The sequence below is a fragment of the Ursus americanus genome, chromosome 25, assembly GCF_024610735.1.
Source record: "Ursus americanus isolate L20-20 chromosome 25, mUrsAme1.1.p, whole genome shotgun sequence".
Classification (NCBI taxonomy): Eukaryota; Metazoa; Chordata; class Mammalia; order Carnivora; family Ursidae; genus Ursus; species Ursus americanus.
In genome coordinates, this window is record NC_142151.1 from 11911959 (window position 1) to 11939947 (window position 27989).

The 27989-nt window shown below is 37.4% G+C and overlaps 1 protein-coding gene across 2 annotated transcripts in view; it reads right to left on the bottom strand.

Annotated features, from left to right (window-relative positions):
- Positions 1–637: 637 nt before the first annotated feature.
- The window catches only part of LOC123781562 (killer cell lectin-like receptor 2), a 42002-nt gene continuing 14650 nt past the window's right edge, over positions 638–27989 (bottom strand). The window contains exons 3-10 of one of the 2 annotated variants that reach the window (XM_087855621.1): positions 15563–15663; positions 14085–14255; positions 12373–12462; positions 11122–11307; positions 8982–9124; positions 6040–6146; positions 3097–3255; positions 638–1888 (exon numbers count right to left, since the gene is read on the bottom strand). In XM_087855621.1, the coding sequence (XP_087711747.1) occupies positions 1741–1888; positions 3097–3255; positions 6040–6146; positions 8982–9124; positions 11122–11307; positions 12373–12462; positions 14085–14199 (948 nt within the window). In that variant the 5' untranslated portion in view covers positions 14200–14255; positions 15563–15663 and the 3' untranslated portion in view covers positions 638–1740. Of the gene's footprint in view, positions 3256–6039; positions 6147–8981; positions 9125–11094; positions 11308–12372; positions 12463–14084; positions 14256–15562; positions 15664–27989 lie in introns of both variants that reach the window. The other variant, XM_045781135.2, reaches the window with a different exon arrangement.

Here is a 27989-nt window from a genome sequence, read left to right on the forward strand (position 1 = left end):
GGGTCTGCTTCTGTCCATTATCCTCTCTCGCTGCCCCTCCCCTGGCTCACATGTGCTCTCTCTCTTACATAAATAAATCTTTTAAATAAATAAATAAATAAATAAATAAATAAATAAATAAATAAATAAAATGACAGACCAACATCCATCATGAATATTGGTACACAATTTTTAACAAAATATTACCCAAGCAAATCTACCAATATATAAAAAATGATAATAAATACAACATGACCACATGGCAATTACCCAAGAAGCACAAGTTTCCTTTAACATCGAAAAACCATAATACCATCTATCATATTACAAATATAAGAGAATATCTCTATAAATGACTCAACAGATACAGAAAATTTATATAACAAAATTCAATTTCCATTCATGGTAAAAGTCTTAATCAACAGGAATAGAAGGGAATTTCCTCAACATGGAAAAGAGGATCTCCAAAAACCTGCAGCAGACCTCACATAGAAGCATGAAAAACTAAATACCTTTTTTTTTTGTAACATGGGAAACAAGATAAGGATGACTCCTATCACCACTCTCTTCAACATTGTACCAGAGGTCCTAAGCAGCAGAATAAAAAAAGAGAGAAAAAGGCAGGAAAGGAAGAAGTAAACCTTTCTATATATTTTTTAAAGATTTTATTTATTTATTTGAGAACACTTACAACTCCATAAGAATACAGACAAACCCAGTTTAAAAAGAAATTGAACAGGGGTGCCTGGGTGGCTCAGTTGGTTAAGCATCTGCCCTCAGATCAGGTCAGGATCCTGGGGTCCTGGGGATCCTGGGATCAAGCCCTGTGTTGGATTCTCTGCTCAGTGCAGAGCCTGCTTCTGCTGCTCGCCGTGCTTGTGCTTTCTTGCTCTTTCTGTCAAAGAAAAAAAAAATCTTAAAAAAATAATATAAAATAAAAATTATAAAAGTTTGAACAGATACTTCAATGGGAAAAAATGGAACAGACACATCTCAAAAGAAGATACCCAAATGGCCAATAAACACATGAGAAGATGCTCAATGTTATTACTTTTCAGGAAAATGCAAACCAAAAAAAACAATGAGATACCATTACACACTTATCATAATGGCTAAGTTTCAAGCCATGGACAATATCAAGTACTGGCAATGATATGGAGAAACTGAAACTCTCATATGTTGCTACCAGGAATGCAAAATGTTGCAACCACACTGGAAAACAAACTAGAAGCTTCTTATCAGATTAAACATGCACTTACCTTAGGACTCGATCAAATTCCTAGGTATTTAACAAACAGAAAGAAATGAAAACACCTGTCCACACAGAAACTTGCACAGAAGTATTTATGACAGGTTTTTTCATAATAGCCAAAAAGAGGAAAGACACCAAATGTCCATAGGTGAATGAACCAATTGTGGTATATCAGTGCAATGGGACACCACCAGCAACAAAGGAATGAACTACTGATACATGAAAGAACACGGATTAACATCAAAAACATGCTGAGCAAAAGAAGTCAGATACAAAAGAGTACATGATTATGAAATTCTAGAAGAGGCAAAACTAATTCATAGTGATGGAAAGTGTACCACTGGTTGTCTGGGGCCAGGTGGGTAGTGAGGGGGAAGAAGGAAGCTTTTGCAGGCAATAGAAATGTTCTGTATCTTGACCTGAAGGTGTTTAAGAAATATACATTTGCTAAAAACCCATTGACCTCAACTTAAATGGGTGCACTTTGGGGCACCTGGGTGGCTCAGTCGTTAGGCATCTGCGATCGGCTTAGGGCGTGATCCCGGAGTCCTGGGGTCAAGACCTGCATCCATCTGGCTCCCTTCTCTGGTGGGAGCCTGCTTCTTCCTCTCCCACTCCCCCTGCTTGTGTTCCCTCTCTGGCTGGCTGTCTCTCTCTCTGCCAAATAAATAAATAAAATCTTTTTTTAAAAAAAGAGTGCATTTATTACATGAAAGAATAAATAAAGTTGATTTTTTAAATGTCAAGGTCAAGGGGCGCCTGGGTGGCTCAGTCCATTAAGTGACCAACTCTTGATTTCAGCTCAGAGTCCTGTGATGGAGCCCGGGGTCGGATTCTGCACTCAGCATAGAGTCTGTTTGAGATTCCCTCCCTCTGCCCCTCCCACCGCTCACACTTTCTATAAATAAATAAATAAATAAATAAATAAATAAATAAATAACATCTTATAAAGTAAAATAAAATGTCAATGTTGAAAAGAAAAAGAAACCTGAGGAATTCTCTGAGATTAAAAGAGACTAAAGTGACATCAAAACTAAATGGGTCACATGATCCTGCACTTGCAGAAAAATACCTATAATGACATTATCAGGACAGTTGACAAAATCTGAATATGGGTTATAGATGAAATCACAGTACTTTATCAATGCTAAATTTCCTGATTTTGATAATATTACCATGGTTATACAAGGCAAAGTACTTGTTCTTATAAAATATTTAGAAGTGACATAAGGTCCTTCATTTATTATCAAACGGAACAGTAAGGGAGTAGGGGAGAAGGAGAGAGGAGAACCGTAACACAGAAGGAACAAAATATTAACAAATGGTAATGATGTGCAAGGGTTATAGAGGAGTTTTTATATACTATTGTTTCAACTATTGAGGAAGTATGAAGTTATAGCAAAGTAAAACCATTTTAATGAGAGGTGATTATCTAGATGGGGAGGGGAGGAAAAATAACTATTTTTTAGTTCTTAATTGTGCCATCTCTCAAACCTGGAGGCTATTGAAATGATTTATCCAACTTATCCTATTCATAAGAAGACCCAGGCTATTAATAAGGAAAAGACCAGGCTATCAGAGTTGTCTAATTGGTTGTTTGGGTGGTTCAGGGAAAAAGAAAGGGAAATTCTCAGGGCCATTAAAGAGAGGGGAAACTGCTCTCCAAAACAAAGGCAGGCACTCTTCCTCAAGAAGACAGATGGCATCTGATCTCTTAAATCACTGTCCAAAAGAACATTTCCCTTCCTTTTCCCACTCATCTCTGTTTCCACCGTAAACTCAGTCCTACTAGAAAAAGCAATAGTGTAAATATTCACAAATTGTCACAGGAACAAACAAACAAGCAATGAGAGGTTCCATTTCACCTTTTGTTCTTGTAACTATTGAAGTGGGCAGAGACAACATCATCAATTCTCCCCTCACAGATACAACTGTAGGTGTTAGAGCACTCAGCAGGTGTTGTTCTCGTTGCACTTAAAAATGTACATTGTCCTCTTCCAGAAGAACTCATGAATGTATAGTTACTGTGAATAGAAAACACACATGGTCAACTGTTTAGGGAAGTCTGGGTGACTCAGTCAGTTAAGTGTCTGCCTTCAGCTCAGGTCATGATCCCAGGGTCCTGGGATCGAGCCCCAAGTCAGGTTCCCTGCTCAGTGGAGAGCCTGCTTCTCTCTCTCTCGCTCTCGCTCTTGCTGTATCTCATAAATAAAACCTTAAAAAAATTAAAACCTTCTTGAATAAATTTATGAGCTGGCAAGAAGCAAATTCATGCTCCGGTTGAGGTTAAGTAAAGGTGGGAACCCAGAAGAGTAAGTGAAGGACTGAAGTCTTTTTTTCCCCTTAATTTATACAGTAGATTAAATATGAATTCCACTGCAGTTTCTATATGGAAGACAACCTACAAAGAGTTGAGACCCTAAAGATGTATCTTCAATGTAAACTACCCTGCAGCAGTCTTGAACCTTGGACTTAAGCAGAAGAGAAAATGAATAATCCCACCTAGGAATCCAAAATTACCAACTATCCCTCATGCAATTTGTATTTGCTGCATTATTTGAATATCCAAATCTCCTACAGAAAAAAAGAAAGAAAAAGAAAGAAAGAAAGAAAGAAAGAAAGAAAGAAAGAAAGAAAGAAAGAAAGAAAGAAAGAAAGAAAGAAACTAAGTAGTTTGGGAGGCATGGGCAGAGAGCATGAGATGTGTTCAATATGTACAGATGAGGAAGTCAGTAACCTTGGAGACGTGTCAGGTATAGATACTGTAAGTACAGCATGCCCAACATAAGAAAGGAAGAAAGAACCAAGTAGCACTACATGTCTCACTCAAAATATAAATCATGCACATAGACACTTACATCCATGAGGTCTTAAATTCACCTCCTACTGGCTGACACTCATACTGACCCTCTAACAAACACAAATAAAATCCATAGCTGCTCCTCAGGTTCATTGAAAAGCTGCAGCTGTCCCCGGGCTTACACGCTCCCGCATCTCCCCACTAGAGAAACTGTGTATGCTGGCCATAGAGCCTTCTGTTTGTTGGGCCCCCTTACTCAAAACTCAACTGATGCCCTAGAAACCACACCACTATCAGGAAAGGGGATGCAGAAGAGTCAGGCCATCTGAAGACTATGTAACCCAGGATTCCGGTGATCCTTTCACACACCTGCACCTTATCCTGAGTGTGATAACTGATCCTATCCCATCTCACAGTAGCAAGCTATCCCATTTCTTTCCCCTTGCATCGGGCTACTTGGTCCAAGTTGCTTTAATTAACTATACAATTTGAGCATCTTCGGTTGGCCCGTGAACGTTTCTGTTCTGTGCCTCTAAGGCGTTTGCCTGGATGTGTACTCACAGGCAACAAGGTAATTTCCTGCATGACATCTCTTCTAAGTTTGTAGCCACCTTCATCTCAGTCCTCAAATAATCTCCACAGCAGCTCAAAAAGAAAAAAAATCACTATACACTACCAAGAAAATCAACACAGGCCAGCAGAAACTATAGAGTAGACCCATAAAACTTCAAATATTAGAATTATCAGATACCAAATATAAAAGGATGTTTGATATCTTTTAAGAAATAAAAGACAGCTTGAAATTGTAACTAGCAAGATTTTAAAACTTAAACCAGAATTCCTAGAAAAAAAAAGGATAAAAGTTAAGATTTTTTAAAAACACCATTGAACACTTTAACAGATTATAACTAAATGGAAACCCAAGAGTTCACAAAATACTGCACTTCAAAATAAAACTATGGGGATGCCGGATGGCTCAGTTGGAAGAGCATGTGACTCTTATCTCAAGGTCATGAGTTTGAGCCCCACATTGGGTGTAGAGATTAGTTAAACAAACAAAGAAACAAACAACAAATGCAAAAAAACCTACAGTGAAGGCATATGTATGTATGCATGTGTGTGTGTATATACTCACTTATATTTGTATTTATAAATAATATAAACTAATAATATACAGATTGTTTGATTGTGTTATGTCCTGATAAACCCAACACAAATTGAAAATACCATAAGTCAACAATGCATGAAATACGCCCACCCTACTAGTTTAGCCTAGTGGACCTTAAATAGGATCAGCACACTTAGACAAAATCATCTAACACAAAGCCCGTCTTATAACAACATGTTGAGCATTCATGAGATTTACTGAATACTATACTGAAAGTGAAAACCAGAATGGTCATATGGGTAGAGGATGGTTGCAAGTGTACCAGGTTGTTGACCCTTGTGATCACATGTCTCACTGGGAGCTCCAGCTGCCACCACCCAGAGTCACAGCAGAAGATCACACTGCACAACACCAGCCCAGGGAAAGATCAAATTAAAAATCCAAAGTACAGTTTCTACTGAATGCAAATTGCTTCCACACCATTGTGAAGTAGAGAAATTGTAACTCAAACCGTTGTCAGTCAGGTACCACCTATAAAGAAGTTTCAGATGAACTTGGGGATCCTCCTAATACTTAACTTGTGATTGTGGGAGGGATACTATAGCTCAGTCAGGATGGTCCAATCCCTTCATATCACTTTATGATTTGGGGTTATTTGGTGTACCTCATAATGCATACTTACGGGTATGTGCTTCGCATCAAATTTTGTTCATAATCTGTATGACATTTCTCTTCCTTTTTAATTATACTCCCTAAAACGTCTTCTTCATCATTCTACTTATTCTTACCAATGACGTCTGTGTGAAAACCATATGACATAAGAGAAGATTCTTTCTAGATACAGTCCTCCCAACCCCAACACCAATCAATGTTGGAGCTTGACTGCATTCCAGAGCTTACATCCCGAAAGGTGGGCCAGTGTCAATCCATTTCCATTTCTGTTCTCTATCATCATATGATAACCCAATCCAGTAGTTATTCTTACAAGTTTGAGGTTGAATAAAGGCCTGTAAGGAAACAAAAGATATGTGACAAGCCGCACCTGTTAGATGAATGAACAACAGGAAGGTGAAGGTCCCAGCTGTTTCTTTGGACACTACTCTGCTACATACACACCACACCATCCTTCATCTCTCCTTCCTAGAAAACCCTCCCTCCCCTCCATCCTCATGCTTTTATTGTCCAAAGTAAGTTTTTCCTCAAAGATTATGCACTAATGTTAAAAATGCCTTGCACACTCATGGATTATTTAAAACATGAAAACAAAAATAAACTCCAAATGGATGAAAGACCTCGATGTGAGACAGGAATCCATCAAAATTCTAGAGGAGAACATAGGCAGCAACCTCTACGACATCGGCCAAAGCAACCTTTTTCATGATACATCCCCAAAGGCAAGAGAAACAAAAGATAAAATGAATTTATGGGACTTCATCAAGATTAAAAGTTTCTGCATAGCCAAGGAAACAGTCAGAAAAACTAAGAGGAGCCCACGGAATGGGAGAATATGTTTGCAAATGACACTACAGATAAAGGACTGGTATCCAAGATCTACAAAGAACTTCTCAAACTCAATATATGAGAAACAAATAAACAAATCAAAAAATGGGCAGAAGATATGAACAGACACTTTTCCAATGGAGACATACAAATGGCTAACAGACACATGAAAAAATGTTCAAAATCATTAGCCATCAAGGAAATTCAAATCAAAACCACACTGAGATACTACCTTACGCCAGTTAGAATGGCAAAAATAGACAAGGCAAGAAACAACAATTGTTGGAGAGGATGTGGAGAAAGGGGATCCCTCCTACATTGTTGGTGGGAATGCAAGTTGGTACAGCCACTCTGGAAAACAGTGTGGAGGTCGCTTAAAAAGTTAAAAATTGAGCTACCTTATGATCCAGCCATTGCACTACTGGGTGTTTACCCCAAAGATACAGACGTAGTAAAGAGAAGGGCCATATGCACCCCAATGTTCATAGCAGCAATGTCCACAATAGCTAAATCGTGGAAGGAGCCGAGATGCCCTTCAACAGATGACTGGATTAAGAAGCTGTGGTCCATATATACAATGGAATATTACTCGGCTATCAGAAAGAATGAGTTCTCAACATTTGCTGCAACATGGAGGAGATAATGCTAAGTGAAATAAGTCAAGCAGAGAAAGACAACTATCATATGATTTCTCTCATCTATGGAACATAAGAACTAGGATGATCAGTAGGGGAAGAAAGGGATAAAGAAAGGGGGGGGTAATCAGAAGGGGGAATGAAACATGAGAGACTATGGACTATGAGAAACAAACTGAGGGCCTCAGAGGGGAGGGGAGTGGGGGAATGGGATAGACCGGTGATGGGTAGTAAGGAGGGCACGTATTGCATGGTGCACTGGGTGTTATACACAACTAATGAATCATCGAGCCTTACATCGGAAACCGGGGATGTACTGTATGGTGACTAACATAATATAATAAAAAATCATTAAAAAAATATGAAAACATTTTAAATCTAAATATCTAACATTGGCCTTGTTAAATAATATCTGTCACTACAAAACTACTCAAAATTATGCTACAGAAAAATATTTAATGGTGTGGAAAGTGATCATCACTTATTACTAAATGAGAAAAGGAATCATCACAGTAAATTTATTACACTAACAACTATATGTGGGAAGTTGTGCACCAGAATGCTCAGCCTCATTAGAGAAAGGCTTGCGGAAGTTTAGTAGTTGGAAGGGGTGAAGGGAAAAAAGGCAGTATTTGGAAATATTTACTAGGTCAAAAAATGAAATATAGCAAAGAGACATTTTATATATCATCTGATTAAATGGCTGAATGTATTTTAAAATATAGGTTTAAATTAAGTGAGCTTTACTGCAACAAACAAACATTACTTTATGACTTGATATCATAAATTCTTTTATGTTGTGACTTAACACATCTATTAGATTTGCATATAAATGTATTGTTTTCTTAAGGGCTACATAGAGGTTTTAGGCTGATCTTTCAAAATATTTCCCTGTCAAAAACATTTTGTGTGTGGATAGTTTTTCCTAGTAATAAACTTAAAAGATAATTTTGAAATTGTTGTCACTTCATTCTCCCTTTTCACAATTCCTTTGGAAAGATAGACATCACTATACAATATATGAGAATATTGATCAAGAAAAGTGACCCATGGCTGCCATGAAAATCACCATGAGGCTAATTTGTAAAACTGTTATCACTTTTATATTCCTCATTACTATCTCCTTTCTGCAGATGGAAAAACTGAGATCCAGAAGACAAGTATTCACCCGAGGTCACCCAGGTAACAGGTGGCAGAACTGGATTTGCCTGATCGCAGGCAATCTGGCTCCTGGATTCCTAATAGCACCCACTGGATTAGGTTCCTCCAGGTTCTTAGGTGCCACCTTGCAAGGATAAATAGCCACTGCTTCCAGGCTGCAAATACCAAAGGGTTAAGGGCTCCATCGAAGGAGAGGCATGCTGCTCAGTGAGCTGTTCTCCTGCACACACCTTACAAAAGGAAATGAATGCAAAGACCCAAACTGAATCTTCAAGGGGGTTTCCATCTTGGAAATAATAATGGTCATCATGATAAATAATACATAGTGAATGCTTAGAAAGTAGCAAGATCATATATGCCTATCAGTAGGCAGAGTTTTCCAGAACCCTTACCTTTCTTATCTACGCAATTTTTGCTCACACGACAGACACAAAACAGAGAATAACTGAAGGTCCCTCTTTCTGGCCTCCCCTTGTCCTCAATCTCTTGGGTCCAAGCATGAGACATAGTTAGGAAAATAAAAGCGAATGTAACAGTCCACGATACCAGTTCATCTTCATCATTTATCTTCAAAAGAGATGAATTATAACTTTGGCAAGTCTGTTTACATCCATTCCAGTTTTGACTTTCAGGAATAAAATAATAATACTTTATTCCACGATAGGACAGGCGATTTTCACAGAGTTTGCCTACAACATATAAAGTGAAACATTATCTGGTATTCTGTTAAACAGAGCAATATACTTATCAGCCCTCCAAAATTAAATAAAATCTTAATGGCTATCAATAATGACAATATTAGGTTCATCAAGATTCTGGAATGCCAAGAGATATATTTCTTATGCTCATTGCAGCATTATTCACAACAGCCAGGATATGGAAACAACCCAAGTGTCCATCGATGGATGAATGGATAAAGACAATGAGGTATATACCTACAATAGAATACTATTCCTCCTTAAAAAGAAGGAAATCCTGTCATATGTACCAGCATGGATTAACCTTGGGGATATTATGCTAAGTGAAATAAGCCAATCACAGAACGATAAATACTGGGAGATTACACTTATAGGAGACATAAAAAATAGTCAAACTCAGGGAAACATAAAGTGGAAGGTGGTTGCCAGTGACTGGGGGAGGTGGAAATGAGGAGCTTTGTTCAATGGGGATGTACCTTCAGTTACGCAAAATGACTAACTTCACACATCTGCTGTACAACATACTGCCTATGGTTAACAATACTGAATTTTTTTTAATAATAATATTTTATTATGTTATGTTAGTCACCATCCAGTACATCATTAGTTTTTGATGTAGTGTTCCATGATTCATTGTTTGTGTATAAAACCCAGTGCTCCATGCAATATATGCCCTCCTTAATACCCATCACCAGCCAATCCCAATCCCCACCCCCCTCCCCTGAAGCCCTCAGTTTGTTTCCAGGGTCCATAGTCTCTCATGGTTCATTCCCCGTTCTGTTTACCCCCCTTCATTCTTCCCTTTCTTCTCCTACCAATCTGCCTATTTCTTATGTTACATATATGAGTGATACTGAATTGTGCACTTAAAACCTGTTAAAAGGGTAGATTTCATATTAAGTGTTCTTCACTACCCTCCCCCAAAACAAAAGACATGGGAAAACTTTTGAAGGTAATGGATATGTCTATTATTCTAATTGTGGATGATTTTACAGATATTTGCTTATGTCCAAACTTGTCAAATTACATACATTAAATATGTGCAATGTTTTGCATATTCATAATACCTAAACAACGCTGTATTTTAAACAAGAAAAGTAAATTTTTTAAAAGATTCTGGAATGCCTTCTAAATAAAAGAAACATGATTCCTTGGAATTTTTTCTTTTCCTCATATATTTCATAATGTACCAATTTTTTAAAATACTATTGATTCTTTAATAACACAGAAGATAAATTCCTGCTACCATATCGAAATAATATTAAGTATGAAAATCTTTTTGCAAACCCCAAATCCTAAACAAATATTTAATACTTATGGATTAACCAGCTCAATTTGTTCCATCATTTGCATAACAGATTTATTGTATGAGATTTAATATTCTTATCTCTTCAGTGTTTTAAGGGTATTATCACACAGAGTCATACAAACATCAACACCTCAGCAAACCTGGCAGAACTACTACAGAGAGTGTATAGACCAAATATCTGAGGTCAAGGCAGAATGGAAACATACACACAATTACCTTTACAAGAGCATCCAAATAAAAGGCCTCGTGCCCATTTAGCCTAAGTACAGTTTTACTAATAGCCTCCATTTTTTTATGTCAGCCACAAAGTGGAGTGTCTAATTTACCCCCAGGTCCAAAACGATTCACCTTTTCAGGGAAGCCAACATACTATTTCACCTTCTAGGAGCAGGACCAGTGCAGGAACTGCCACTGAGTTTGGGGAGATAGAGAACTCTATTGATCCCAACACGACTTACGGGGTCTCAGTCTCACATTTGACTCAGGCAAACCCAAACACTCACGCTACATCTCAGAGGTACAAATGGAAAGTTGTGTAGTAACCTAGACCACTAGCACATGTCATAAGCCTGCCTATTCGGCCTCAAGGCTTCTGGAAGGGGAAGAAATAACAGCAAATCATGCAATCATTCATGCAAGATGCCCTTCATACCTTCATTTTCTCTCTGATATGTCCTACCTGAAAACAGTAAATCCTGTTCCTTTTTCTGCTGAAGTGATTCATTTTTCAGGATGTTATATTCTAAAGTCTTATTTGTCAAAAGTCGCTCCTTTAAGTAGCTCTCATTTTGCAAAATGTGGTGCTCTCGAGTCAGGTTTCCTATCTCTTCCCTCTGCTGATGGTTTTCTTGAATATACTGAAAAACTAAAATTAATAGCATAGATATAATACAAAAGTACTCACAATGCCTGAATGTTAAAATTTAAGACAAAAGAAAAAGTCTCACTTTGACAACCAACCCATTTCATTACTTTATTTTTTTTAATTTTTTTAGCACTTGCTTTTTATTTTTATTTTATTTATGTATTTTTTTAATAATTTTTATTTTGTTATATTAGTTACCATACAGTACATCCCCAGTGTTTGAGGCAATGTTCCATGATTCATTATTTGCGCCATTTCATTACTTTAAATGGCTAATGTGACATTTAGAAAGTAACACCTCAATAAACTGACCATACAAATGAAAACATCAGACTTCCTGCTATTAGCAACTTCCGCGTAGAATAAATACAATAAGATATCTGAATAAAATTATGATGGTGACACCTTACCATTCAGTGCAGTTTCTTAACAGCACAAAATTTTAAATAGGTACTAGAGTAAAAACCAGTCAACACTTAGCAACACATCTTCTGATTATGAAAAGCTGCACTAAGAAACATGAAGTAACAGCATCATTGTTATTGGAGTACCTGGAATACCCACAGGAGAAAAGAGAGGAAGACATAAATATGTACATTTATCTGGGTGCCACATGGTAGTGATTTTCTCTAAAGATGTCAAGAAATGCAAATAAAAGATAAAAGTTGAAATTGAGATCATCTAATGTTCATGTATAAAATCAATATTTTTACGAAACTGTATCTTCATTACATGCTTGGAAAAAATCAAGAGAAAGTCATAATTTCTTTTGAACAACTGTTTCTCGAAGAATGTGTATCTAAATTCACAATGATTAAACTCAGAAGGCATGATATGACTAGGTCCTGTATCTGAAGGAATGCTACCATGTATTGTACAGAACAGGACAGCTCATTAAACTGCAGAGGCATCGGAATAGGTGAGTAAAATGAAAATGACACTGTGACATGTCTGGGACATTCCCTGACGATGGCCAGGGAACAGTTAATGGAGGGCAGTTAGTATCCGTGCAACTAGCAGTCACTGCTGTTACTCAGACTTGAAGCATGTATTTTAATTACTCACTCTTTGTCCCCAGTAGGGCGACTGTCACCAATAATAGTAAACACAGGATCCCAAGAGTCACTGAAATGAGATGCCAGGGCACTGAAAACCCTTTAAATAAAAAAGAAAGATAATCATCAGGGGCAGAGCCTTGCCCACTACGAACCTCAACCTGGGATACCATTTGAAACAAAGAGACAATCTTCTCTAAAAATTTTAGAGAAATCTATCAAAGAAATTGATTTAAATTTGGAACCTAGTAATTACAGTTTTAAAGTCTCCGATTTCTGATGCCATACACCCATTGTAGAAAACCTACACACGAGAACAGTCCTCTAGGATTTTAAAAGCACTTCCCCTAGAGATGGCACAGGTGGCGTAACGTATAGAGTTGTCCAAGCGCTATGCTCTACACCTGAAACTCACATACATTGTGTGTCAATTATAAGTCAATGAAAAAATTCAACCAAGTTTAAGAAAAAAGCACTGATGGCAATAGACATAATACACATTTATAAGAATCCACACTGACATGTATACTCCTTCCTGGGATCACAACTAACCATGAAGAGGAAGGAAAAAGCAGTCATTATTCTTGAGGAATTGGTAGCCACAGTGGATATTATGAGGCTGGAAATGTGATTGGGGTCCATCCTTAAAACAGTTTCTAGAAATCAACTGAACTTTCTTTTTCATCAATCCTATGTTTCCCTAGACAATATTACATTTATCTTCGTACTTTTGAGGTCCTGGGTCTGAAAATTCTATCTCTGACTGTCACTAAATTAAGACAGTAAAAGTCATTCTCAATTTACACTTTGTGACAATATTTGAAGGCAGAGAGCAGGAACAGAAAAGAGAACAGAAGCAGTGCCTGGGTGGCTCAGTTGGTTAAGCATCTGCCTTCTGCTCAGGTCATGATCCCAGGGTACTAGAATGGAGCCCCAGGTGGGCTCCCTACTCAGCAGGAAGTCTGCTGCTTCTCCCTCTCCTCCTTCCACTCCCCCTGCTTGTGTGCTCTCTCTTTCTCTGTTAAATAAATAAATACTAAAGACAACACCAAAAAGTGAACTCTCCTGTTGAATAAATTTCTGTAACTTCTTTGCCAATTAATTATGGGATACCTGAGTGGCTCAGTCACTTAAGCATCTGCTTTCAGCTCAAGTCATGATCCCAGGATCCTGGGATCGAGTTCTGCATCAGGCCCCTTGCTCAATGGGGAGCCTGCTTCTCCCTCTGCCTGCTGCTCCCCCTCCTTATGCTTTCTCTCTCTCTCTTTCTGACAAATAAATAAACAAAATCTTTTTTTAAAAAGCCTTTAAAATAAAAAGGGGAAAATAAAGGATTGGTAAATATTTAAGACACCGAAAAAATTTTTGTCTAAACAAAAACATTGTTTCTAACAAATATTTTCATTTCTCAAACATTCTCTAAGACCTTTATTTCTCTGGGAAATGCAATGTTTTCTTGAGACTCTAATCTGTCCTTTACTTTTTAAAGCCCTCATAAATTCCTTTTGACCACTTTGAATAAAAACATTTTATTAGCATTGCAAATTTAAAACAATTCATTAATGTCTCCATTCCCTCAATTAAAAAAAAAAAAAAAGACTTGTTCTGCTACTCTACACCATTATGGTTTCCTTTACCATTTGAGAACCTGAAGGACAGGCAGGAATCTTTTTTCAAATGTCAAAGTTTGGCAATCCGTAAGAGATGCTTAAGACATATTACCTGTGTCATCAGTTTTCCCAGGCCTTTGAGTCCCACCTGGCCTCAATCTATTTGGTGACTCTGAAGGAGACCGAAGAAATCTCAGGGTGGAATAAATCACTTGCTCATTGCTCATCTCTACAGTAAGAAGGGAACTATGTTTTGCATTAAAACCTCACAACAGGATGATTTCTGTCAAAAGAAACATTAAAATGTCAGGCTGTAGAAACGTACCAGGGACATACCTAGAGGCTTGCGTGTGTATCTGTAAGTGTTAATGTGTGTTTAACTCCTTCAAGTGTGCAAAGCATGTGGACTGAGCCTGATTTATGTAAGAAAGGAAAAACTTTCAATACTTCTGTTAAACTCATTTATACTCCTAGTGATTACTGACATCATTATTACAAAATAAGGAAAGAGTTTTTTTAATCTCCCAATACATTGAATAGGCTGGGTCCTATTCACCCGGCCAGTTTAGTTCAAAATGTTCAACATACATATACAAATGTGGGCAAAATTGGCACAAGTATAAATCACTGAGACACTTTAAAACTATCAATTCAAAAAACGAAATTCTATTTTAGGAATTCTGAAAAAATATAAATATCTTGGTTTATAAAAAGGCCTTAATACACATGTTCAGATCTACATATAAATATGTAAAAGTTCTTGCATTCTTTTCAATTATGACATGACTCCACCAGAGTGTTTCCAAAGAACAATCCATACACCATCTGCAAAGAATTATTAAAGGTTAACATGGCAGATTGGTCAACAATCCAGACTCCAGTGCCCTGTGCAAGATGTGCTGAGTAAAAATCTCTCCGTTGAAGCCCAGTCACCTGTATTTTTAATCCCAAAAGGTTCCATCTGTATTTGAATTTTAGAAATAATTTTCTAGTGTATGTTGCCAGAGAAGCCTCTAGAAAATAAAATTTGTCAACACGCAGTCATTAATTAATATCCATAAAAGATTCAATCTCTTAATGGATATCAATGTAAAGAGAAATTATTAAATACGAAGCCTTTCAATTTCACCTTGCTTCTTATAGGAGTCATGTGAAAAGAAACATATAATGTGGAAAACAAATTGCACATGTAACTATATCTCTTTAAATTTTCTATTAATTTACAAAATTTTCTAAACTTAATCACATTTTCCCTAATTTGCTAAGGAAAAGGAGTCTTTTCTATTATACAGCCCTTTAGGGTGGATAATATGTACATCATTCAACACAAAGCAAAAGTCACAGTGTAGCGAGAAAAAGAAAATAACTTTCCGTGAATGTTGCACTACAGTTTTCACATCCTTTACAGTTAATGCAGTTCTAAAATAATCAATAGAAAACGCTTTTCTATCAATCCCATACTCACGCCAAGCCATTTATAATCAAATGCCACCTTCCTAGAATCTTTTTTTCCCAGAATCTCTTCTTTATAAGTGGCACGAGTAGGACGCTCAGATAACAGAGATCTGGGGGAAGAGAAGCAGACGTTACCTGTGTCTATGCCACGCAGGGTGGCAGGTGGAGACAGCTGACCCAGAAAAGAGGAAGAAGAAGCTGGCCTTTCTGATCCTGGTCCCTTGTGCGCGTGAGGGCTGTAAGACAGCAAGCAGAAACGATTGTTTCAGAATGGTACTCCCACTCAGAAATTACTGCCCCTCCTCTTGACCAAAGTGCTGAAAGGAAACTGTATGAAAAGGCTGATGTTGAGGTATATCTTCCTGCATTTCAACTAACCAACCACTCCATACTCCTTGAGAAATAACGTTCAAAATCAGTATTTGAGGACTGATACTATAAGCGAACACGGCTTTGGAAAAAATAAGAACTAACATCTTAAACAAAAACTAGCATATTTAAAAGAAACTACAAGCAAAACCAAATGATTAAAATGTAGGTACACATATACCTAAGAAATATTAGCACTAAATTCTTTAACTCTTAAATAGACTGTCTGTTAGAAACTTCCTCTTACATGTTGCTATTTGAAAAAAAAAAAAGATTCTTTTTTCCATTTATGGGTACTACAGATATATATAATTTAGAAATTATTTTAAAGCATCCATAATTCCACTTTAAAAAATTTGGTGTATATTCTTCCCGTTTTTTAACAACACACTATGGTTACTATGAAAGTTGGCATTATTATACAATTTTTTTGATTTATTATTTTCTAATAAATGTTTCTTCACTTAAAAAATATTCATCTAAAATGTGGTTCTAAAACCCATATATAGCTATTACCCATACAGATTATGCCACAGTTTATTTAGGCAACCCCCTACTGTTGGACATTTGGGTTGTTTTCCAATTTATTCCTAGTATAAAAAATATTTGGCCTTACATTACAAGAATATCACTCACAAATAATGTTGTATAAGGAAAAATGTTTAAATATGAAATTAGGAGCTCAATACATTAAAGAACTTTGATACATATTGCGCAATGCCGACCAGAGAAGCTGCTCCCAAATATACACCACCAGTGGCATGTAAAAATGCTCACATTTGATTTTTTCAAAAGAGATACTGTTGAAGTATTCCTCTACTTGAGTTTTGTGCATGAATCTTATTTCATGAAGACCTACAAACTTCCAGCTAACAGAAATTCATTTCTGTAACTCTGTTTCTATGAGCCAGACCTTACCCAAACCTCACTGAAGTTCATTTTCATTTAATACAGGCCTTGTCCACCTTCTGACCTACAGCTCTATGAAACCAACTGAAGTTGCTCTCCAAAGGAGATGATTATGGTTACTATGGAGTGTGGCAGAAGAGGAGAGAGGTAGATGAGAAACAGAAAATTTTCATGCAGGGACAGCTCACCCTTACTTCAGCAGGATCTGACCAAGCTCCTTACTTATTCTTTTCTTTCCTTACCAACCTCCAGCCACAACTAAACCATCGTACTTTAGAAGGATTTCCCACTCTTCAGTTTGCTCCTACCTCCCACCTCTCCCCCAAACTACTCTACAAACACAGCTACTGAGTGTTCTGACCACTAGGACCAGCTAGGTTACCCTGCTGTGGTTTGGCCCTCAGCTGATGCACTTCTGTCCCCAAAGCACTCTTTGATCTCTGATCACCGCTTTGTCATCATCTGCAAGCAGGCAGCTGAAATACCTCCCACACACTAATTTAATGCAACAACATAGGCAGAGTTTCATGCGTAGAGTCTGGACACCTCAAAAATACCAGCTGCTGGGCATTTCCTTCTCTTTACTCCAATCCTGGTTTGGCTTTGTTAATCCCAAAACAGGGAAAGATCCTAGCCCTCTATTCTGAAGGCAAAAATAAACAAATTAGTTAATTAACTAATGAAAAAAACAACTTCTGCTGAAAGAACATAGGGACTAGGGGTGGGAGAGGTATTAAAGATGATCAAAAAACCTGGCAGAGAGAGACACTGTCATTTATTGAAGGACCCACTGTATGTATAACCATATCAAAACCTCCCAACACTGACAGCTATTTAATATTGCCCCCATTTTACAAATGAGGAAACTAATGTTAATTAGTTAATTGACTTGCCAAAGAACACATTATTGCTAAATCTTGACCCGTGTTTAAAATCAGGCTCATTCAGTGTTGAATATTGTTATTTGAGGTCCAAGTTTCAAATCCTTCCTAGCTGTAAAAATGTGAACAAGTCGCTCCTAATCTTCAAGACCCTTTACTCACGTGCTCAGTAAGAATAGCACTCACTTCTGGGACACCTGGGTGGTTCAGTTGGTTAAGCGACTGCCTTCAGCTCAGGTCATGATCCCAGGGTCCTGGGATCAAGTCCCCTGTCAGGCTCCTTGTTCAGTGGGAAGCCTGCTTACCCCTGTGCTTCCTGCTCCCCTGCTTGTGCTCTCTTGCTCCCTCTCTCTGACAAGTTAATAAATAAAAAATTGTTACAAACATTTTTTTAAATAAAATAAAAACAATATCACTCATTTTATAGACTTGGAAGAATTCAGTGAGATTAGCACTAGATAGGATTTCTCAGACATCAAAATAAATAAATGTTCATTTTTTTCCTCTCTCCCAAGGTTTTATAAATAGTGGAAGAGCCAGGAAGACAATCCAGATATCCTGACAGGTAAAGCTAGTTTCCCTGTCCTCACATGTCAGGTTTGGAGTGCAGATGCTTGGAAGAAAGGCTGTGGGGAGGGGCAGGGGGCACATGAATACAATCTAGGAGCTGGAAACATGTGGTAGCATACCGCCTTCTCCATTCTATGACCTCAGATCCGGTTACTCACATCTTCCTGTGCCATGCAGTTACTAGTAATGCTGAGCCTTATTCGGTTTTGATTTACATCTTTAGAGCTGGTGAGAGGGTGGTCAGTTCTCCTGACGCAGGCTAGCCAGGTGCAGAACACTGTTTTACACTACCATAGTTGTCTTGTCCTCTCTGCATACACTCTGTAAGCTGAGTACCACGTCTGTCTGGTTCCTATTTGTAACTGCAGTACAGACAAGACATATGATGCCAACATGTGCCCTTGATGAACAAGGTGGTGCACGTTAAGAGGAACTGGTTTCACTCATATGTGGAACATACGGAATAGAGCAGAGGACCACAGGGGAAGGAAGAGAAAACTGAATGGGAAGAAATCAGAGAGGGAGACAACACCATGAGAGACTCTGGACTCCGGAAAAACTAACTGAGTAATGGTGACGGGGGGCGGGTATGGGGATGGGGTAACCAGGTGATGGGTATTAAGGAGGGCACGTGTTGGGATGAGCACTGGTTGTTATACCCAACTAATGAATTGTGGAACACTACATCAAAAACTTATGATGTACTATATGCTGGATAACTGAACATAATAAAAATAAATAAAAAAGAAAATAAACTATATTTTCTAAAGTAAAAAAAAAAGGAATTGACTAAAAAATCTAGATTTTCAGTTTTAGAGAAAAGCAATAAGATGAATGACTGGGAAGCCAAATTGTGTAGCAGTTCCTTCCAAGCTCTAGTTATGTGGTTTCTTTATTTTGTTATGAAGCTCTAATTTCTGCAAGAGGCGATTTCTTCTTAAGGGAGAAGACAAGAAGCATCAGATAATAATGGCACGGACTTCAGGTGGGACTAACTGAAACTCCTAGCATGGCCCTTTGATCAAAGCGGCACAAAATTGGAAGGACCAAACTTCATCTGAACAACCACTGGCTCATAAAAAAGAGAGAGGAAAAATTTAAAGAATATTTTGAATATTCCTATACTTTGAAATTCATTTGAATTCACTAATTCGCACGACACACATAACACATACACACTATGAATACATGAAGCACTTATTTATTTACTTCCTGGATGCTTTGCTGTGAAACCTCTTTCATTTGGGAAACCACACATTTTACCCCAGCCCTTATTGACCATATTAACTTTGTCAGCTAGCTTAGCTCACAGCTTCTAGTCACACCTTCAAACTTTCTGGTCACACCTTCAAACCTCAATGGCTTATCATTTCACAGCAGCATGCTGTTCTTCCACTGGTAGGCCAAAGTGAAAGATGTCTAGAGGAAACACCAGCTCCTAGGGAAGGACGGTCTGCATCCCTCTAACTGAGAAGAGTACCTCACCTCGCCGGGTTCCCACCTCCACAGTTAGACTTCATGCCTGACCTTTATGACACTGAGCAATGATAATTTTCTAAGCTCTTGCTGCAAAAACTCAAAAGACCTCATTAAAAGTTCATTGTTTCCCTTGAGGGCACATATTGCATGGTGCACTGGGTGTTATATGCAAGTAATGAATCATCGAACTTTACATCAGAAACCAGGGATGTACTGCATGGTGACTAATATAATATAATAAAAAAAACATTAAAATAAAAAAAATAAAATAAATGGGAACAAAAAGTTATTGTTCCCCTAACTAACTACCTCATTTGTCTTTCTTGTCTTTACAATAAAATCTGTTCTAATGCTCTAGAGATCAAATCCTTTATATGGGTCCAACTGCCCTCTAGCAGTCAATCAAACAGTACCCATCCTGCCTCCAATTTCTAAATAACTAAATGAGAAGACCACCTCAGGAAATAAGTAATCTTGAAAAAATTATGGCAAAAAAAGGTCTTCAGAGGGCTATTTGAGCTCTCTGCTAATAAAGGATAAGCTCTCTAATAACACGATGAAAGGGAAAATCATTCTGAAAATTACGGGCGTAATTAAGAATTCTGATGTTCCAATTAGTGTTCCCTCCACTGTTTCACACAGTTCAGACACTGGGCTTACCCTCAAATCATTAACTTACTTTTGTTTTTTATTTTTTATTAAATTTGGTGGATGTTCTATTCTAGCTCATTACCATATAATGATAAGAAGCCAATTATTAAAATGATGAACAAACTTGATGATCACCCAAAATCCGGCACATAGATGTTCATGGGAGCTTTATTTGTAATTGCCAAAACCTGGAAGCAACCAAGATGTAATTCACTAAATAAACGGATAAGCTGAGGTCCACACAAGCAATGGAATATTATTCAGTGCTAAGAAGAAATGAGCTATCAAGTCATGAAAAAACGTGTAGGAAACTTATAGGTAAGTGAAAGAAGTAAAAGAAGTCAATCTGAAAAGGTACATATCGTATGATTCCAACTATATGACATTATGGAAAAGATAAAACTATGGAGACAATATAAAGAGAATGATGAAAGTAATGATGAGGGTAGGGGATGAGGGCAGAGAGAAATGGATGGAGCACAGAGGAATTTTAGGGTAGTGAAAATACTAGCTCTGATACTATAATGATGGATATATGTCATTACACATTTGCCTAAACCCATAGAATATACACTGCCAAGAGCAAACCCTAAGGAAACTATGGGCTTTAGGTGATTATGATGTGTCAATGGAGGCTCATCAAATATAACAAATGTACTACTCTGGTGGAAAATGTTCATAACAGGAGGCTATGCATGTGTGTGGGCTGGAGTATATGGGAAATCTCGGTCCCTTCGTCTCCCTTCTCTGTGAACCTAAAATTGCTCCCAAAACAGTCTTTACAAAACAATCACAGGGATCAGTGGCTGAACATACAGCACAACCCATGTTCACAGGTCTCACCTATTTCAAAACAGAATAGTCTAACAATAGGATACACAAAATAAAGAATCTCAGCTATCATTTAATTTATATTAAAACTGTCCATATGAATATAAACCTAGCCTGGATTGATGAAATACCTGCCTGCACTCGTCACTATGAGAAGCAGAGACACAAAACCCAGAAACTCAAAATAAAATAAATAAAAGAGAGTGGTAGAGGCTGGAAGATCATCCAGTCTCACCAGCGCTCTTTGCTGTGCCATCATCTGTTGCTCTGTTTGAGTGAAGTTAGAGTGCTCTACTTGAGAAATTAGGATCACAGCTGGACCACATCCAAAAGACACACCCTTATCCAAGGTGTCTGAATACACAACTCTGTGGTGGGACTACGTGTAGATGCAAAGATCATGGTAGCGGAAAGGTTTTCCATAGGAGCAGCAATAAATCTCTTCCCCTTCAGACTAAGTTACAAAGACAAATAATCTGATGGCGGTAAGCACAAAAGACAATCAACCCAATAAACTTTAACAAAGCATCTACTCTGGGGAAAATATTGGGCTAGATGCTGGGAAGCAACACTCCATCCCATAAAGGGGCCAAAGGAAGGATAGGGCACAGAACCAGTACTTGGAAAAGAAGTTTGGATTACAAAAGTTCTCTCTATTATGGGGTGAGGGGGAAGGGAACATGTATCTGCTGACCTGAGTGCTGTAACATTCCAGTTTCATATAAAACTAGTATTATACAGAATTTAAATGTTAGTGATCATTGTCCACTAGCAGCTTACAGTCAGGTAAGAGCCAGTTCAAACAAGGTTAAAGAAATCAGAGACAGGGGCGCCTGCGTGGCACAGCAGTTAAGCGTCTGCCTTCGGCTCAGGGCATGATCCCGGCGTTAGGGGATCGAGCCCCACGTCAGGCTCCTCCGCTATGAGCCTGCTTCTTCCTCTCCCACTCCCCCTGCTTGTGTTCCCTCTCTCGCTGGCTGTCTCTGTCTCTGTTGAATAAATAAATAAAATCTTAAAAAAAAAAAAAAGAAAGAAATCAGAGACAATATAAAATATTTATAGTAATGATGTGGACTTCAATCTTGGTTTGAATGTGAGAAACTCAGTAGACGGTGGGGACAGAGCGTAACAAGTTAAGTCAGCATGAGAGGAGAAGTCAGAGAATGAAGACAAGGAGTTAACACGTTAAATTGAAAAACTATTTCTCCCAGCTTTGCTCCATCTTTATCATCTTACTCAATGTCTTACTCACGAGCCACAGAATGGTTATTTTGAGGAGCAACCAAAAATTGTGCCCAATCCCACCCCGGTTAAAAGAGCAGTCATTTCTCCCTTTCTCCTTGAGGTTGACATCTAAGTGCAAGAAAATTACAACATGATTTGACATTGCATATCCATCGAGGTCTACAACTTGAAATGTTTATTTTCTTAAGAGACCTGGAGGTGCTAACAGTATAGTCTTGCACAGTGAATTTCAGGTGACTTTTCAGGACAAACCTGGAGGAAGGCCATGGATGTTCATGCAGTGTGAAAGACCAGACAGGACTCCATGGCAAACAGGCTGCCAAGACATGCTCTAGAGCTACAATATCCACAGGGTAGCCACAAGGCACACTGGCTACCTACATTTAATCAAAATTAAATAGCACTAAAAAAAGTGGTCTGTTGATATTAATTACACTAGTTATTCTATTCTTATGTAAAAAAACAATAGGACATGATTTGCAATAGATTCCATTAAAAAATTGTTAATTATAGAATCTAGATTGGCACATGGATATTAATTTTATAATTCTTATAACAATTTCAATGCTTGACATTTTTCATAATAAAATCTTGAAAAAAGATTAATAGGACTATAAATTCAGTTATACTAGCCACATCTCAAATATTTAAGTTGCCACGTGCCAAGGTTAATGGCTACCTTATTAGACTATAGATACAGAATGTCTCTATTATCTCAAAGAAGTTTATGGAACAGAATAACTCTAGAACCTAGCTCAGAAATACTGGCAAACATTCAGAGACCAATTCTTCCCAATAAGGTCAGCCTTAACTGTCTCAGGGGCGAGTGAATTATCACTACTAGGACCGCACACTTTTAAAGAGTGGGGATTCAGATGAACGAATAACAATACCAGGGCATAGTTACTAATAGGGGAAGTAATGAAAGATCAATTTTATCAGAAAGATGTTGTAGGAAACTGAGAATCATGAGTTGAACCCATGCTCTTAACAGTTAGAATACACACACACACACACACACACACACACACACACACATTGAAGCCTCAGTTTTAAATATTACGTTTTCCCTTACATTAACAATAATTCACAAATGACTTTTAATTAACAATTCTTTGTTAAACATTTGGATTTCTTCCAAATTATATGTAATACTTCAATGACCATCTTCATCCATAATAAAGCCTTTTTATTATTTGAGAGTTTTCCCTAAAATAGATGCTCAGAAATGAAATTACTAAGTCAAAGGTGAATTGAAAATGTTAGCAGGTTTTGATGCATAATTATCAGACTGTTTCCCAAAAAACACTGTACCAATTTAAAATCCCAGTTAGGGTATGAACACCACATCCTCATCAACTGTAGGAAAATCAACGTGATAATTCAAAAGTATCTGATTGGTCTTTATGAATGCAGCCTTTCGTATCCAATAGTCACTATGCATTCATTCCTTTTTCTCTTGCTCTAATAAATACTTACAAAGCACTTCTTGTGTGCCAGACACTGTGCTAACTTTGGTGACACAGCAAGGTACTCATGCAGTTCACATTCAAGCCAGAAAAGCAAACAAGTTCTAACAATTTAGGGTGATAGAAGAAAGAGCACTAAGAAAATTTTGTGGCATAAGAGAGAAAAGAAGTGGAAGCATAGAAATTTTTCAGACAAAAACAATAGTAAGTCCTACAAAGGCCCAGAGGAGACAAATTTGGGAAGACAGAGGAAGCTAAAATCATACTTAAGGTATACTGATTTTTTTCAACTTCTTTCAAATATTAAACTCAAGGAGGAGAATGATGTGATATTAGGCTAATGAGGCTGATACAATCCAATAAGGATTTCATTTCAAGTTTTTTTTAATTTAAATTAAATTAACCAACATAAAATACATGCTTAGTTTCAGATGTAGTGTTCAATGAAACAAGGATTTCTTTTCAATTTTATGAAACTCTATCCAGATTTTTACCAAAAATAGCTTTTAAAATTTGACCACTGTTATACATAGTGGTCAGATGAAGATTTCTTTGTCAATTGAAAAATACACTGCTAACCACTTTGACAGCAACTCTTTAATGACATAAAAGTCAGAATTATATCTGCAGGATAAACTGATAAGTTGCCACTGAAATAATCCTAGAAAACTGAATAATGTTCCTTCTAAAACAAACGAGCCTCTCAAATAAATTATATCAATTTAGTCAAAATACTTTAGCATACTCACTTTAACTGATTTACATCAATAAGAGAACCTATATTTTTGTTTCTTTTTTTTATGAACATATAATGTATTATTTGTTTCAGGGGTACAAGTCTGTCATTCATCAGTCTCACACAATTTACAGCACACACCATAGCATCTACCCTCCCCAATGTCCATCACCCAACCACCCCATCCCTCACCCCCCTCCACTCCAACAATCCTCAGTTTGTTTCCTGAGATTAAGAGCCTCTTATGGTTTGTCTCCCTCTCTGGTTTCATCTTATTTCATTTTTTCCTCTCTTCCCCTATGATCCTCTGCCTTGTTTCTCAAATTCCATGTATCAGTGAGATCATATGATAATTGTCTTTCTCTGATTGACTTATTCTGCTTGGCATAATACCCCCTAGTCCTATCCACATCCTTGCAAATGGAAAGATTTCATTTTTTTGATGGCTGCATAATATTCCATTGTTCATACATATACCACTTCTTCTTTATCCATTCATCTGTCAATGGACATCTAGGCTCTTTCCATAGTTTGGCTGTTGTGGACATAGCTGCTATACAGCTATGTTCCTTGGGTGTTAAGTTTGATAAGCTCTTCATAGATTTTGGATACTAGCCCTTTATCTGATAAGACATTTGCAAATATCTTCTCCCATTCTGTCGGTTGTCTTTTGGTTTTCTTGACAGATTCCTTTGCTGTGCAAAAGTTTTTTATCTTGATGAAGTCCCAATAGTTCATTTTTACCCTTGTTTCCCTTGTCTTTGGCGATGTGTCTAGGAAGAAGCTGCTGCAGCTGAGGTTGGAGAGGTAGCTGCCTGGCTCCTCAAGGTTTTTGATGGATTCCTATCTCACATTTAGGTCTTTGATCCATTTTGAGTCTATTTTTGTGTATGGTGTAAGGAAATGGTCTGGTTCCATTGTTTTACATGTGAATGTCCAATTTTCCCAACACCATTTGTTGAAGAGACTGTCTTTTTTCCATTGGGTATTGTTTCCTGCTTTGTTGAAGATTAGTTGACCATAGAGTTGAGGGTCAATTTCCCCTAAGGTCAGGAACATGGCAAGGATGTCCACTATCACCACTGCTGATCAACATAACACTAGAAGTCTAGACGCAGCAATCAGACACAAAAAGAAATAAAAGGTCTCCAAATTGGTAAAGAAGAAGTCAAACTCTCACTCTTTGCAAATGACATGATACTCTATGTGGAAAACCCAAAAAACTCCACCCCAAAATTGCTAGCACTCATACAGGAATTCAGCAAAGTGGCAGGATATTAAATCAATGCACGGAAATCAGTTGCATCTCTGTACACCAACAATGAGACAGAAGACAGAGAAATTAAGGAGTCGATCCCATTTACAATGGTACCCAAAACCATAAGATACCTAGGAATAAATCTAACCAAAGAAGCAAAGAATCTGTACTTAGAAAACTGTAGAATACTTGTGAAAGAAATTGAGGAAGACACAAAGAAATGAAAAAAAGTTCCATGCTCATGGATTGCAAGAACAAATATTGTTAAAATGTCTATTCTACCTAGAGTAATCTACACATTTAATGCAATCCTTATCAAAATACCATCAACTTTTTTCACAGAAATGGAACAAATAAATAATCCTAACATTTGTATGGAACCAGAAAAGAGCCCAGATAGTCAGAGGAATAGTGAAAAAGAAAAGCAAAGCTGGTGGCATCACAATTCTCGACTTCAGGCTCTCTTACAAAGCTGTAATCATCAAGACACTATGGTACTGGCACAAAAACAGACACATAGATCAATGGAACAGAAAAGACAACCTATTTTTGATGTGGTAAAAGAAATGTGTTCATCTCCAATTACAACATCAAGCTCCTGAAAAAAATAAAATAGATTAATGTAGTTAATATAAAACTCCACCTCAGAGGTATCTGTATTCTATTTACAAAGAGGTTCCAATTTTAGCTGCAAGTTTTCTAGCAGTCATAGAAGAGAGGGAAATAAAAGAAAAAGAGAAAAGAAGAAAAGTAAAAGAAATGTGACCTGATAGATATAATCTCTGTCTGTAAAATAAAAACCTCATCATCTATTCAGGAGTCCCAGGTATTAGGATCAAACAGCATTGATTCCCAGAGATCTCATAAAGAAGATATTATAAATATGAATGATATATATAAGAGTGCACATAAACATTTCTTATGTCAGTAAAAACTAAAGACATTACTTTATAATGCTAAAAAAGTAATATGGGTATAAACCTATTTTTAATAAATAAATACAAGCACATGTAACCTTTCTACCAGGCTTTATAAATAAAATACATACTACTTAACTGAAAATAATTTTAAAAATGCATAATACTAATAGCAGCTCTTTGGCATCTACTATCTATGATGCCCAGCATCTAGGGACTTTACAAACATACTCTGTAATCCCTAAAACACTGTTATCAGGGTATTTTACAAATGCAAGATACAAGACTCATCAAGCCTAGAAAAAAACGGATATTTACAAGCACTGATAAGTGATGATACCAATATTTGAGTCCTGAAATATTAAGACCGAAAGACTCGCCAAGATGGCAGAGGATTAGGAGACCTTAGTGTTAGCTGGTCCCAGGAATTCAGCTAGATACTGATCAAATATTCCTGAACACCTGCAAACTCAACCAGAGATCAAAGAAAGGAATAGCTGCAACTCAACAAATGGAGAAGTGACCACTTTCTGCAAGAATGACAAGACAGAAAAACTCACCTCAAAAAAGAGAACAAAGGCAATGCTGACTGCCAGGGACCTAATCAGTATGGATATAAGTAAGATGTTAGAACTAAAGTTCAGAATAACGATTATGAAACTACTCCCTGCACTTGAAAAAAGCATACACATCACTAGAGAATCTGCTTTTGGAGAAATAAAAGAACTAAAATCTAATTGTTCGAAATCACAAAGGCTATTAATGAAATGCAATAAAAAATGGAGGCTCTATCAGCTAGGATAAATGAGGCAGAAGAGAGAATTAGAGAATTAGTGATATAGAAGACAAAATGGAGGAGAATAAAGAAGCTGAAAAAAAGAGAGATGAAGAACTACTGGATCATGAGCAGAGGATCTGAGAGATAAGTGATACCATAAAGCAAAACAATATGAGAATAATTGGGGTTCCAGTGGAAGAGGAAAGGGGGGGTAGAAGATTCACTGGACCAAATTATGGCAGAGAACTTCCTTAATCTGGGGAAGGAAACAGGCATTCAAGTCCTGGGGGCACAGAAGAACTCCCCTAAAAATCAATAAAAATAGGTAAACACCCTAACATATAATAATGAAAATTGCAAATCTCAGAGACAACTAGAAAATCCTAAAAGCAGCTCAGGACAAGAGGTCTGTAACCGACAAGGGTCAAAACATTAGACTGACAGTAGACCTGTCCACAGAGACCCGGCA